Source organism: Myxocyprinus asiaticus, chromosome 14, assembly GCF_019703515.2.
Source record: "Myxocyprinus asiaticus isolate MX2 ecotype Aquarium Trade chromosome 14, UBuf_Myxa_2, whole genome shotgun sequence".
NCBI lineage: Eukaryota > Metazoa > Chordata > Actinopteri > Cypriniformes > Catostomidae > Myxocyprinus > Myxocyprinus asiaticus.
In genome coordinates, this window is record NC_059357.1 from 29,324,350 (window position 1) to 29,337,747 (window position 13,398).

General features: G+C 37.5%; 1 protein-coding gene across 7 annotated transcripts in view; it reads left to right on the forward strand.

Annotated features, from left to right (window-relative positions):
• The first annotated feature begins 1,846 nt into the window (after positions 1–1,846).
• LOC127451374 (trinucleotide repeat-containing gene 18 protein-like) overlaps positions 1,847–13,398 on the forward strand; it is a 107,654-nt gene continuing 96,102 nt past the window's right edge. For 6 of the 7 annotated variants that reach the window (XR_007899098.1, XM_051716026.1, XM_051716028.1 and 3 more), the window contains exons 1-2: positions 1,850–2,028; positions 3,303–3,638. Coding sequence is in view for 6 of the 7 variants with exons in the window: in XM_051716026.1 (XP_051571986.1) it covers positions 3,428–3,638 (211 nt within the window). In the remaining variant the exon portion in view is untranslated. Of the gene's footprint in view, positions 2,029–3,302; positions 3,639–13,398 lie in introns of all 7 variants that reach the window. The other variant, XM_051716031.1, reaches the window with a different exon arrangement.

Here is a 13,398-nt window from a genome sequence, read left to right on the forward strand (position 1 = left end):
GAACCGTTTCCAAAGCAAATCAGCGCTATTGTCCTCGCGAGTCTTTGGAGAAAATGGCCACTCCTAAGCTCAGTGCTTTTTTTCCCCATCCAAAAGTGTTGTCATTTTTGTAAGAGTCGCAATTCAGACAGGCTCTAAAACCTGAGAATTCACGCAGGTCTTTCTCTTGTCTGACCCGTTTCCACTGTCTTCACAAGGATGCCTTGAAACCGCCTCAATGAGAGGCGCACTACAGGGGTGGTTTGAAACCGCAACAGATTTTTTTTTGCAATCATCTTTTTCTCATAATGTGAAGAGGTCTCGTGAACGGATCGATGCATCGCCTGGAGTTTGTAGTTCAAGTTCAAATATAGAAATGTGTGATGTCACTCTTGAAAAAAATAAAAAAAATAAAAAAAGCATTTGAAGTAAATGGTAACTCAGAAAGTTGACCAAATTAACTATTTTTCTTCTTTACTGTATCAGAACCTATTTATCCTATAAAGTCTAATTAGTCTTGATTATTTCTATTTTACACGGTGTGTATTTAAAGAGTTTATAGACTGACCCCATTCACGTCCATTGTAAGCACCTTACTTTAACAAGTCAAATAGTTATAATAAACAATAAACAGTAACAAGTCATAATAAAAATTATGCCACACACACACACACTCACACAAAAGAATGCTTTTAATTGAGCTTCACTTGCCTGGAACCCGGAATATCTATTTAGTCTAGGGCTAGGCTTATTTTTCCTGTTTCCATTTATCCCCTCATGAATAACATATTATATATATATATATGATTCACAAAAGCATTTGTCTTAAGATGGTTATTTATATCTTCAGCTTTAGTGTGTCAATAGGAAATATAAATGTTAGACACACAAACATTACTTTTGCAAATAGAAAAGATTAGAATAGAAGAACAGGGAGCCCTGCAACAGATGTCATGGCCCCCACAAACCCCCCACTGAACATTGTGTCAGTCTGAGATTACAAGAGACAGAAGCAATTGAGACAACCGAAATAGATAGAACAACTGTGGCAAATTCTCCAAGAAGCTTGGGACATCCTATCTGCCAACAACCAAGAAAAACTGTGTCCAGGTGTACCTAGGAGAATTGGTGCTGTTTTAAAGGCAAAGGTGGTCACACCAAATATTGATTTAGCTTTTTTTACTAAATGTTTACTGGACTTTGTATGACGTTAAGTGATAAATGAAAACTATTTGTCATTATTTTTGAAGACATCCTCACTATGCAACATTTTTCACAAGAGCCTAAAACTTTTACACAGTACTGTATACATATATACTTAAACATATACACTATATACATACTGTATATAATAAGGAAACAAGAGTATAGACATAGGGGTGAAATCCTTAACTTTTGAACAAATAAACACGTGCAAAACCTTACAAGGGGGTTGAATAATTATCATCAAGTAATGACAAGCCTTTGGTCAAATATGTTAGAAAATCAAATATGTTGAGCACAAATCGCACACAGCCAGCCCTCACATTCTTCCAGCATATGATGCAGTCCAGTTCACAGTAGTGTAGTAGGCCTACAACTCATACCATGCATGCTTTAGACGACATCGCAATTCGAGATTATCCTCCACACTTTTAGCCTGTTCATTATATAACAAGTCCGTATCCGTCTTTTTTAATGAGTCGAGTTTAAGCGGCCTTGAAACTGCCCTCCAAACATTCTTAGCTTGTTTTGATCGTTGAAGGAGGGGGGCTTGAAACAGTTCAACCTCCTTGTTCCATATTGTTTACACGGAATTGATGGACACTCCGAGAGACCAATCGAATGCTTCGCTGCAGAACGTGTCCATGTGGGCGGAGCTTGTGTAACAATGCTTGTTTCATTGCAGAAGAGTTTACCGAGGGCTACGGCGGTTTGAACGCAGGGCCTTCCCCGTATGTGCTTTCGCGCTGCGCAACTACGGATGGTTTGTAAATGGAGTCTAAGACATTTTCCGTCTCACGGATTTCACGAAGAAACTGGATTTTATAAACTGAGTCGCCATTTCAAGTAAGACGCCGAAAGCTGTTATTCCGCACCTCATCCGTTACACAGTAAACGTGATGTTTACCAAGCAAAAGCAAAACCGGAGACACTTTTTGTTTAGAAAAAAAAAGAATGTGCTGGTTTAGTTAGAAAAAGTGGGGAATAGTTTGGTTAACAAGGTTAGATTTGTAGTGCGTTATCCGTAAGTCGCCGAACACCGGGTTTGAATGTTTAACGTTTGGGCGGAAAAGTTTCGTTACTGGAAATGAAAACGGGAAAGTTTGAAACGTGGCTGTCGGTCAGGTTTGTGTTGCCATCGTGAAGCATAACATGCGCGCATTTAAACCTTGATGTAATCGTTATTTTTTATTTATCGGCGTAATTTTAACATTTTCATGGCACTATTCAAGCTAATGGTTTCGATGCGGAAAGATCGCCAGTCATTCTGATAAACATGCAATGCTGTGTTTAATTCCTGCAACATTAACTTAAAACGTGGCAATACGTCCAAGTATATGTGAAAAATCAACAACATTTAATAAACAAATGATAGTAAACTAGCAATCTATTTAAAGTTAATTATACATAATTCATCGAACTGTTTAGCAGGATATTACTCAAACTACGGCTGAACCGAAACAATGAGGTAATTCGTTGGTGGGGATATTATCTTCATCACTTGCTTGTTCAGACATTAAAATAGAGTCATGAGAAGAATACTGTAGTCCATTGTACATAATGCATAAATCTTGTTTGTATACAAACGTTTCAGCAGAGGTCAACATAATACGTCGCGAGAAGCCAAAACATGGAAATAATATTGTGTTCTAGTCACCCAGAATCAATCAGCATGGTTGTTATAGCCTACTATATGCTTTCTTGACCAAAATGTGGTGTTTAAATAGCAATTATAGGCGGTTCTTGACCTTTTACGTGTAAATTATAATTCTATATAAATAAATACGAACAATTATAATTCTGTCCGTAATCTATTTGCACGACTGCTCGGTCTCACACATTACGAGAGAGCCATTACCACTGCTGTTTATCCTAAAACGGACTTTTCGCACGTAATTTTAAACGTTTTGATGTCAGTTTACAGTATCGTACCTCGTTTGCATCCTCACCACACGCCGTCGAGAGGATTACTCTCTTTTTCCAGTGAACTAGTTTGGATTAAAACTGCGTCATTACATGACAGCACTGTTTGTGTTCCAGTTCGAAATAATTTTGGATTTAGTTTAGCAGTCATCCGCCTCTATCCAAGACTATTTTCTTGTTCTGTTTTGTTTTTATAGGTCGGCAGGATGCCGGATAAGGACACGGATTTGCCTAGAAATCTAGGGACATTATAGCCAATAAGACTGGCTCATTCGGAATTACCCGATCGGACTGTTTCTTTGATCAACTTTGGTCATTGTGGATGATGGATGGCCGAGACTTCGGACCCCCCAGATCTGTTCACGTCCCGCCGTCACTGTTCTCGGGGTTGGCCATGGAGTCACACCGACTCGGCGCGGCCGCTGCAGCCGGTAGAATACCACCGTCTCCCGGTCACCTGGGCGCGGGGCACCCGGCGGCTCTACACACTGGAAAATTTCTTTCGTCGGCCATGAACATACATTCTCACCACAGTAAGTACATTTTTAATTTCCATTTGCTCATATTTTAGTTTTTTAATTTAATTGTGCATATTTAAACTGAAGAAGAACAACATCGAGTGACTTCGGAACTCCTGCTCTCTGGCTTCTGTGTAATGTTATTTGCAGTGGTGTTTACATATTCGCATTTATGACATTTGGCAAGTCAGGTGGAATTCCGTGAAATAAGGTTTAATTGCACAATTGGGTTTAATAATAATGTCTTTAATGCATATTAAGGCTTTACGGGTGGCATGTTAGCTATCAACCTTGTATATAAAATGCTAGAAAGTATAGTAATGATTCCTCTTAATATACATTATATAAAAAATAAATAATAAAAAAAAGCAAGCCATGCGTTCAAATATAATCATAAACACATTTATGCGAACAGTTGTTGTTGAAAGCAGCAGTGTATCGTGCAGTGCCCGGTGACAGCGCAGAACTCGCCCGCACGTTGTTCTTCTGCGTGACACAACACAAGGAAACTGCTTAAAACATAGAAAGTATTGCGTGTTTGGACAAGTTGAATTATTTAGCAAAATAGTTTTGGGCAAAATAGTTTCAACCACCATCCATTGAAAATCGACAGTATAGATTCATGACTAAAATTGCCCCATTTGTTTTCCATCTCTCTCCCGGCCCCTCCACTGCACTGGGGCAAAAACTAGAATTATTGCTCTTCTAGGTAAACTATTGCCTACCTTGTTACTCAGTTGAGGTGCTGTGTATTATCCTTGTGTTTAGAGGTGCTAAACATCTCCTACACTTTGATAATGTGCTTCAAATCAAGGGGAAATTATGTTTGTGAAGAAGCTCCATTTCTAAATCCTACATTATGTAAATGCTATGGTGTTGTTATGACTAAGGCTTTACATGTAAATGCACAGTGTGTCCTATAAAGGTAAATAACTGTATGGTGATGTGTGATCTGTTAGTCTTTATTATTGTTGTATGACTGCAGTATTTCTTCAAAATCATGGAAAATAAATGACAGTACAACATAAGAATTATATTTGAAGTTGAAATGTTCAGACTCTGGGGAAAAGAATTTTTTTCTGCTACTGTTGCGCTACATATTGCCAGTGGGCCATGATTTACTGTGTGTAATTGAATGTTGATGAGAACATTGTGTTGTGATGTCCCTCTTGACTTTCAAGAACGCCAGAAAAGCTTTGAGGATATTGAGTTAGTTTGTATACATTTTTTTTTAACTGTTAGTCTATGCCTCCCTGTGTTCACTGAAGCAGTCAATAGATATTAGTTTCTATTTTGCCGCCTCAGTCAATTATTGGGAAATTGTGGTTTCTGTCATGTGCAGTAATCGAAATTAATGTGTTGCAGTTTTATTATCTACTCAAAATAATGGCAGTAGTTGTAGCACTGTTTTTGGAAAAAATTGCAAGACTGTATTAATATACAGTATAACAATTGTTATTGTTCATTTCTGGTGCTGGACCCAATGCAAATAATTTGTAACAAATGTAGAACAGAACGCTATTTAAATAAAAATGTATATCGATATAACAATACTAAGATTTTATCCTGTTAAAAATCAATACTGTGCCATTGTATGTATTTTAAAAGTAATTAAAGTGGGCTGTATTGAAGATTAAATCCCTGTGAATGATGAAACTGTGAAGGGTTGTCTAAGTTTTGAAGCATGGAATATTCCTAAAATGTTAGTATCAATGATGTATTGTTGATTTTTTTTTTCTTGGTATGAATAATTAAGTTGTTTCAGCACCCCCCCCCCATTTAACTTTAAGATGTAACGCTTCGCAGATGTAGACGTCAAAGAGAACTTTTAGATCTCTGAGGAAAGGAGATTTTCGCTTTGCACAGTGGGTGTTTAGATGACAGCAGTTTAACGTTGATAACTAAGAAAGCTATATATTTATTGTAGCTGCCCTAACCCTCGACTAATGTCACGTTTTTACACTGTGTTATTGGTTGCTTTATACTGATAAGATTTCGGTAGTATAATAAATTGTCACTGCATTCAGGCACCAATTTACCCTTATTGGATTATTAACTTTTATTACTTTATTATTGCCCAGAGCTTTGAGAAGTCTATTTCTATCTTTAGCTTATGTGTATAATATTCTTAGGTATAAGAATCAATGCTCTAAATTGAGTGACTTAATTTACAAAAACATTTTCTTATTCTACATGTATACCTAACCTATAACGCAGAGCTTTCATGATTTCAAATGAATTCCGACAACGTTACATATGAGCATTTACCTTAAAATCTAGGCTACTCCTTCAAAGTGGTTATCACAATGACTCACTGGTGTGTTTGTTTGTTTGTACTTCATGACTTAATTTGTCATACACTGATCAGCCACAACATTAAAACCACTGACAGGTGAAGTGAATAATATTTATTATCTCATTACAATGGCACCTGTCAAGGGGTGGGATATATTAGGCAGCAAGTGAACAGTCAGTTCTTGGATTTCATGTGTTAGAAGCAGGAAAAATGGGCAAGCGTAAGGATCTGAGTGACTTTGACCAGTGCCAAATTGTGATGGCTAGACGACTGGGTTAGAGCATATCCAAAACGGCAGGTCTTGTGGGGTGTTCCCGGTTTGCAGTGGTTAGTACCCACCAAAAGTGGCCCAAGGAAGGACAACCGGTGAACTGGTGACAGGGTCATGGGCGCCCAAGGTTCATTGTGGGGAGCGAAGGCTAGCCTGTCTGGTCTGATCCCACAGAAGAGCTACTGTAGCACAAATTGCTGAAAAACTTAATGCTGGCCATGATAGAAAGGTGTCAGAACACACAGACTGGCTAAGAGTGCCCATGCTGACCCCTGTCCACCGCAGAAAGCACCTACAATGGGCATGTGAGCATCGGAACTGGACCATGGAGCAATGGACGAAGGTGGCCTGGTCTGATGAATCACGTTTTCTTTTAGATCATGTGAATGGCCAGGTGAGTGTGTGTCTTTTACCTGAGGAAGAGATGGCAGCAGGTTGCACTATGGGAAGAAGGCAGGCCAGTGGAGGCAGTGTGATGCAATGGGCAATGATCTGCTGGGAAACCTTGGGTCCTGGCATTCATGTGGATCTTACTTTGACACGTACCACGACCTAAAGATTGTTGCAGACTACGTACACCCCTTAATGGGAACGGTATTCCCTGATGGCAGTGGCCTCTTTCAGCAGGAGAATGCGCCCTGCCACACTGCAAAAATTGTTCAGGAATGGTTTGAGGAACATGACAAAAAGTTCAAGGTGTTGACTTGGCCTCCAAATTCCCCAGATCTCAATCTGATTGAGCATCTATGGGACGTGCTGGACCTACAAGTCCGATCCATGGAGGCCCCACCTTGCAACTTACAGGACTTAAAAGATCTGCTGCTAACGTCTTGGTGCCAGATACCACAGAACACCTTCAGAGGTCTTGTGGAATCCATGCCTCGACAGGTCAGAGCTGTTTTGGTGGCACAAGGGGGACTTGCATGATATTAGGCAGGTGGTTTTAATGTTGTGGCTGATTGGTATAAATGATCCTCATACATGGTAGTAGTGAGCGGATCATATGTTTATGTAATGACTCAGTTTCCTGGGAACTGTCTGAACATTCCATTCTTTCCGATAATAACTGCTCAATAGCCAAATTTCCTCTGTTAGAAATGGAAACCAGATTTTGGTCTGTTGTTCTGCTGGTTGTCCTTCAGAATGACAAGATTCTACAAAATATGTTGTTTGTTATTGTTTTGAATGAATATATTTGTGGCCAACCTAATGATTGTGGTCTAAGCAAAGGGTTTTAAAGTGCGGAGAGCAACGTGTAAGTGTACTAAAATTCTAATTGGCTCACCGTTCATGCTTAATGGTGGGAAGTGAGGTTGTTAAATTGTATTTCCAAAGCACTTTGTACATGAACATAGTAAATGAAGCCTGTTTCTGAACCCCAGTCTCAGTGCCAGGTTAGGAGGAGGGAAGTTGGCTTCTGTTTTTTATTTTATTTTTGGATTTAAACCAAGTCACATGGTGAAAGACTTGAGATGTATGTGAGCATAACTTCATGCCTTAAATTTCATGTGGAGTAACATAATGTGTAATTTGTGTCTTGAATTTACATTGCCTTTACTGAACATGTGGGGTAGAAAAATCAATCTCATTTTGTTTCATATGTGTGCTTCTCAATGGATTCAAAAGTATTTATATTACACTGACTTTCACGCAGTTGTTTGTCATAGTGGATTCTTTCTTATGGCACCATCTGATACTTTAATACCTTGTAGATTTGTCCAGAAGAAAGAATTATAGGAATATTTCACCCCAAAATGAACATTCTCTCATCATTTACTCATCCTCTGGCCATCCTGGATGTGTATGACTTTCCTTCTTCAGCAGAACACAACTGAAAATATTTAGAAAATTTCAGCTCTTTTGGTCGATACAATGTAGCTGAATGGGTGCCAAAATTTTGAAGCTCTAAAAATCACATAAGTCAACATAAAAGTAATCCATATGACCCCAGTGGTTAAATCTATATCTTCAGAAGCAATTTGATGGGTATGGGTGAGAAGCAGATCAATATTTTAGTCCATTTTTTTACCATAAATTCTCCTCCCTGCTCAGTCAATCTCCACTTTCACTTTCACATTCTTCTTGTGTTTTTGGTGATTCACATTCTTCTTGCATACACCCCTACAGGGCAGGGAGAAGAATTTCTAGCAAAAATGTGCTTTTTGGAGCATCAAAATGTTGTCACCCATTCACTTGCATTATAAGGACCTACAGAGCTGAAATATTCTTCTAAAAATCTTCATTTGTGTACTGCAGAAGAAAGAAAGTCATACACATCTAGGATGGCATGAGGATGAGTAATGATGAGAGTGTTCATTTTTGGGTGAACTATACCTTTAAGCAATACATCTTGAGGGGTTTGAACCTTACAAGTTGGTAATTTACTTTCTGGTATTGTTTGTCTCTTATACTTGAGAAAAGTAGCTGTTTGTGCAAGCTAAATGAAGCGCAAGTATCGCTGTTTTCAGAAAATGGTGGGTGTACCTTTTGGAGTTTTTGCACCAGCTTGTGAAGCAAACATGTACAACACTGAACACTCGTTCCAAATATTTCACGCATAAATCCAACTCACCAGATGGCTGTTATTCTTGGATTTAAAAGTGACAACATTCTCTGCTTTAACTTCAGTGCTTCACATTGCTGTTATGGAAATGTTTTTCACCAAAATGTGTTTGCAGATTATTTCTATAAAAAAAACATTGCTTTTCTAGAGGATACAGCTTTTTCTTTGCAATAGAAAAGGCAAGAACCTTCAATAGTCATTGTTTATGAACAACAAATATATACTCATAACATTATAATAGAACTACAGTGGGTGTGTTAATTAAGGATGGGCATTTAAAAAAATGTTTTAGTCAAGTACTCTAGCATACAAAATGAGTAATCAATTACTCAAGTTAAAAATAACAAGTATAACACATTTGTGAAATTTATATATTTTATTTACAAACTGTTTCAAAATAATGTGATAAACAATGCTGAAATGAACAAAATGCATTAATAAAATAAAAAATTGCACTCATCTAGAGCTTAGAAACATGGAAACCAGTGCTGACAACATTAGGGAAATGCATATATACTGAATAAAATCTCAGTCTAAAGGCCATCACATTGTTTTTAAAATAATTTCACATGTTATTATTCAGAAAAAAACAAATGGCTTTTTATGAAATGCGCTCTGCCCTTGTAAAGAAATTTAACGCACACATGCTGGAATGCTAAGCTTCCGAGTATCTTGTACTGCTCCACAGTTGTTGTTTTTTTCCACCATAAAAGCAGATCCTCGTCTGTTGGTTTATACGACTCCAACAAGAACTGAATATCAATAGAGGATAATTCAATAAGAATCAAAATATTACAAGTATTGCTAGTGCTGTGCTAGACTTTGCTTTCAAACGCCATCATATCTTCTCTCATCAAACACCTCAATGATACACATACACAGAGCTCCCCAGTTCACTCAGTTGTGTGAGATTTGATGAGGGATTCAGAGGGAAAATACAATATTCAGCATTGCTCACGACTGGCAATGCACAAAGAAAATATTCGAGTAGTGTTTTTAATTGTCGACTAGCTGGTGCAGAACTTGATTAGACGATTACTCAAGCACATCCATAGTGTTAATAGGTATTTTTGTTTGATTTTTATGAATTGTTTAGATTGCAATATATATATATTAAATGGTGTTTCGAGTGTTTTTTGCTTTTGCTCAAATGAAAATGTTTATTTTTTTCCTTTTTAATGTTTCTTGTATGCTTTGAGTAATAGCTCTCTCATTAGTACAGTTTACATCTTTGAATGTTTCACATCTATCTTCTGACTTGATTTCTTCATTCCTAAAGGTTTTTTGGATGCTCCTTGATATTTATAGCTGAGACATTGCAGTGCAGGGATGAGTAATTCGAAACAGACCTGTAAACACTCCAGAAAAAATGGTATGAGAAACATAATTTGGGAGAATTTTATAGGTGTATATAACCTGCCCATCTGCTGGTCCACAGATTAAACCGTTCTTCCCACTGAAAGAGGAATGTTTGTTCTGACCTGATGGGCGGGAAGTGCCATGCTGTTCACGTTGCAAAGCTTTACATATATCAGTACATCTCTACAACATTCCTTGTTTGAAGTAATAACTTCTAAAATATGATTTATGCATTTGATAGTGGTTGCAGAGACTCAATGGGTCATAGTAGAAGTATTTTGTGGCATGTACTCCCTTTTATGATACTGTAGTTTAGGGACAATGGCATTAGAATGGCCCATTTTTGTTTGGGTTAATAAAGCAGAGCAAGTTTAAATTGTGTAATACACAGTTTCTGCATAGTGGCTTACATGTTCAGCGTCTGTCAAAGTACATTTATCTACCTGGAGAAGTGGCTTTCTTTTTTTTTTTTTTTTGGCCTGCCTTGTCTAGTTGATAGATTTTGCCCCTCTTTTTGTCTTTTGTTGTGACTGCACATTTTGAACAAGACACCATTATTTTTGCTTCCTTGTCTTGCTTAGTAATGCTAGCCTTGTTAATCATAATAGCCTTGCTAATAGCAGGACGTTAATGTTTGCTGAATGCATTTAACATGTAAGGCACAAAATGTGGCTTTTTACTCCATGAGCACACTTGTTTCTTTGAAACCAGGATGTACCAAAGCATCATGGGAAAATGCAAATTGTTGCTTGATATGTCTTTGAAGTGCATTGCTTTTTGCAATGTATGATTTATTGATTTTCATATGGTGCATCAGAATCCTGGGGTTGCAGCACTGCTGGTGGTTTATGGGCTGTTTTTAATAGGGGACCCTGGTGTTTGGCCTCAAGATAGGACTGACTGCCTCCACATGGTTCACCTCCCTCTAGATTATGGGGGTTATTTTATTGATTCCATTTGAATACCCTCTCTTTGCAAACCCTTAAATGTCAGCTCAGCTTTGAACTTTTGTAATTTCTCTATATTTGTAGAACCATATTTTTGACCTGAGTCTGTGAAGATGTACTTGCCCAAAAGTTTCTAAGCAGATAGGCATGCACAGATCAAGGCTCGACTTTATACACCTGTGTTGATTCACCACAGGGATGGTTGACTAGTTTTAGATTATTTTTGATATTGTTTAGCTGCAGCGCTTTAATTTGTATGCTGATGGTGTGCTACACTTTTAGGGTTTACTTTTATACTTTTCTGTTTGCTGTTCCATCTCAAGCACAATCAAGCGATCAAACTTTCAAAATTTGCTCTTGAACGGCCACATTTAACGCATGCGCACTATGATTGCTTTGTGATATTTTTTTTTTAGTACAGTCAGCAGCAGGCTAAAAAAAAACTGGGCTGCACACGAATGGTCTGCGAGTACTTTGCTAATGACGAAATTTGCGTCATGTACACTGTGTGGGAGACGTTCTGGCACCCGGAAAACTAAAGTATATTTTGGCCTTTATGCAGTCTGCATGTTAAAACCATATTGGAAAAGTCTTTAAATTTATACCATGAAAGGAATATTTGGAATTCATATAAATATTAGCATGCGTGTTAGCATGATTTTAGTGTGATGAAATCGCTTATCAACCTTTTCTGTGTAAAGTTGTATCCAATTTAACAACTTTGTTGCCATGACAACGTAATGCTGTAATCCCGGTAAAACATATGTCCTAGTGTGATTAACTACAAAAGGATGCAGATTAATTAAATAAATATATGATCTGCATGTGCTGCGTGCTTCAAAGTGATTAGCTGCATATGAACCTGTACTGTCGGAGTATGTATTGTTTTTAAATGAAGGACGCACTTCGTCAAAGTTTATGTCGTGTATTTTTCTCAAATTATGACCGATGCCCAACTTAATAGTGTACCTATGCAATTAACTCAATTCTCTGCGACAGAAATGTAAACTGCACTGGGTAGGGGAGGAGGCTATTGTCAAATGATAATTATTTTATGTTATGTATGGTAGTCAAATAAAGACAAGCCTCCATTGCCATCATTAACAGCAGGGGTGCTCACACTTCTATAGAATGAGATCTACTTTTTCATCATGTTATTGCAGCAAGATCTACCATGTATAATACCAAAATTTCAGTAGTCGGTAGTGAAATTTGATGATTCTCAATACCAGCTTCAATACCACATCAAATAATAACAGTAACTAATTTGTTAACTATGGAAGAATGGTTTCAGGTTCTTAAGTAATTATTCAAGACTATTAAACAGTCAGTAATAAAATAACAATAAAAAACAGCAATGAATAGAAATAGATGAAAAATAATAGAACAAAAAATACAAATTAAGAAAATTCTGTGCTTTTTTTAATAGCTTTAAAAGTTTTTAACAGCAGTATGACGTATTCAAGGAAACATTCAGAATGAAATGCAACATAAAACTACTGGTCTTCACTGTATGATTATAATACATTAATACTTTTTAAAGCTACTAAAGTTACCCAGTCAAGAGCATTGAGTGTTTTCTTGTAATGGTTGTTGGATTATAATGACACACTAGACAGCAGCAGGTCTATTAGCTTACCTGCAGCAATAGAATGGGACCCGACCCGGACCCGGGCACGGCTGACAGTATAAAACGTGGATCCGGACCCATACGGGGGTCGGGTCCTCAGGTTAGGGTGGACCTGTGAAGACCTCTAGCGTGAAGCACCTACAGACTATGTATTTAAATACTACAATTGCACTGGGCCGGATAACCAACGTCTTATCCAGAGGTGTGAAACGGTTCCTACTTAAAGAACTTAAAGCAATATTTACCTAATTAAAAAAAAAAAAAAACACTTCATGGAAACATGCAATTGTTTTAATTGTATCATTGTATCATAATTGTATTGTTACATTGATACATTAACTTTGTTAAATAGGTTAAAGATGTGTGGTAAATAGCATTTAACAAACAAAAGCTTTTACATTGTTGTTTCAGCCTTTTTCCTTGATCCTTTTGGCACATGAGTTTCTCCTGTACTGACGGACCTGCCGGCATGAGTTCTTTAATGTGCACTGTAATTAAAAAAAATGTCTTACCTTACACTTCACAGCAGATGCACTGATGGACAAATTATATATTATCAAGCATAAAATGTGTTTTTTAGATGTTTAATGATTGATTGTGATAAATGGCTATGCACGGCGGCTATGCACGCTGCCATATTGTTTACATGCAATGCAACATGGGATTTTGAGTTTGTGATAGAAGCATAAAAGGTTCTAAAATCCTAGCC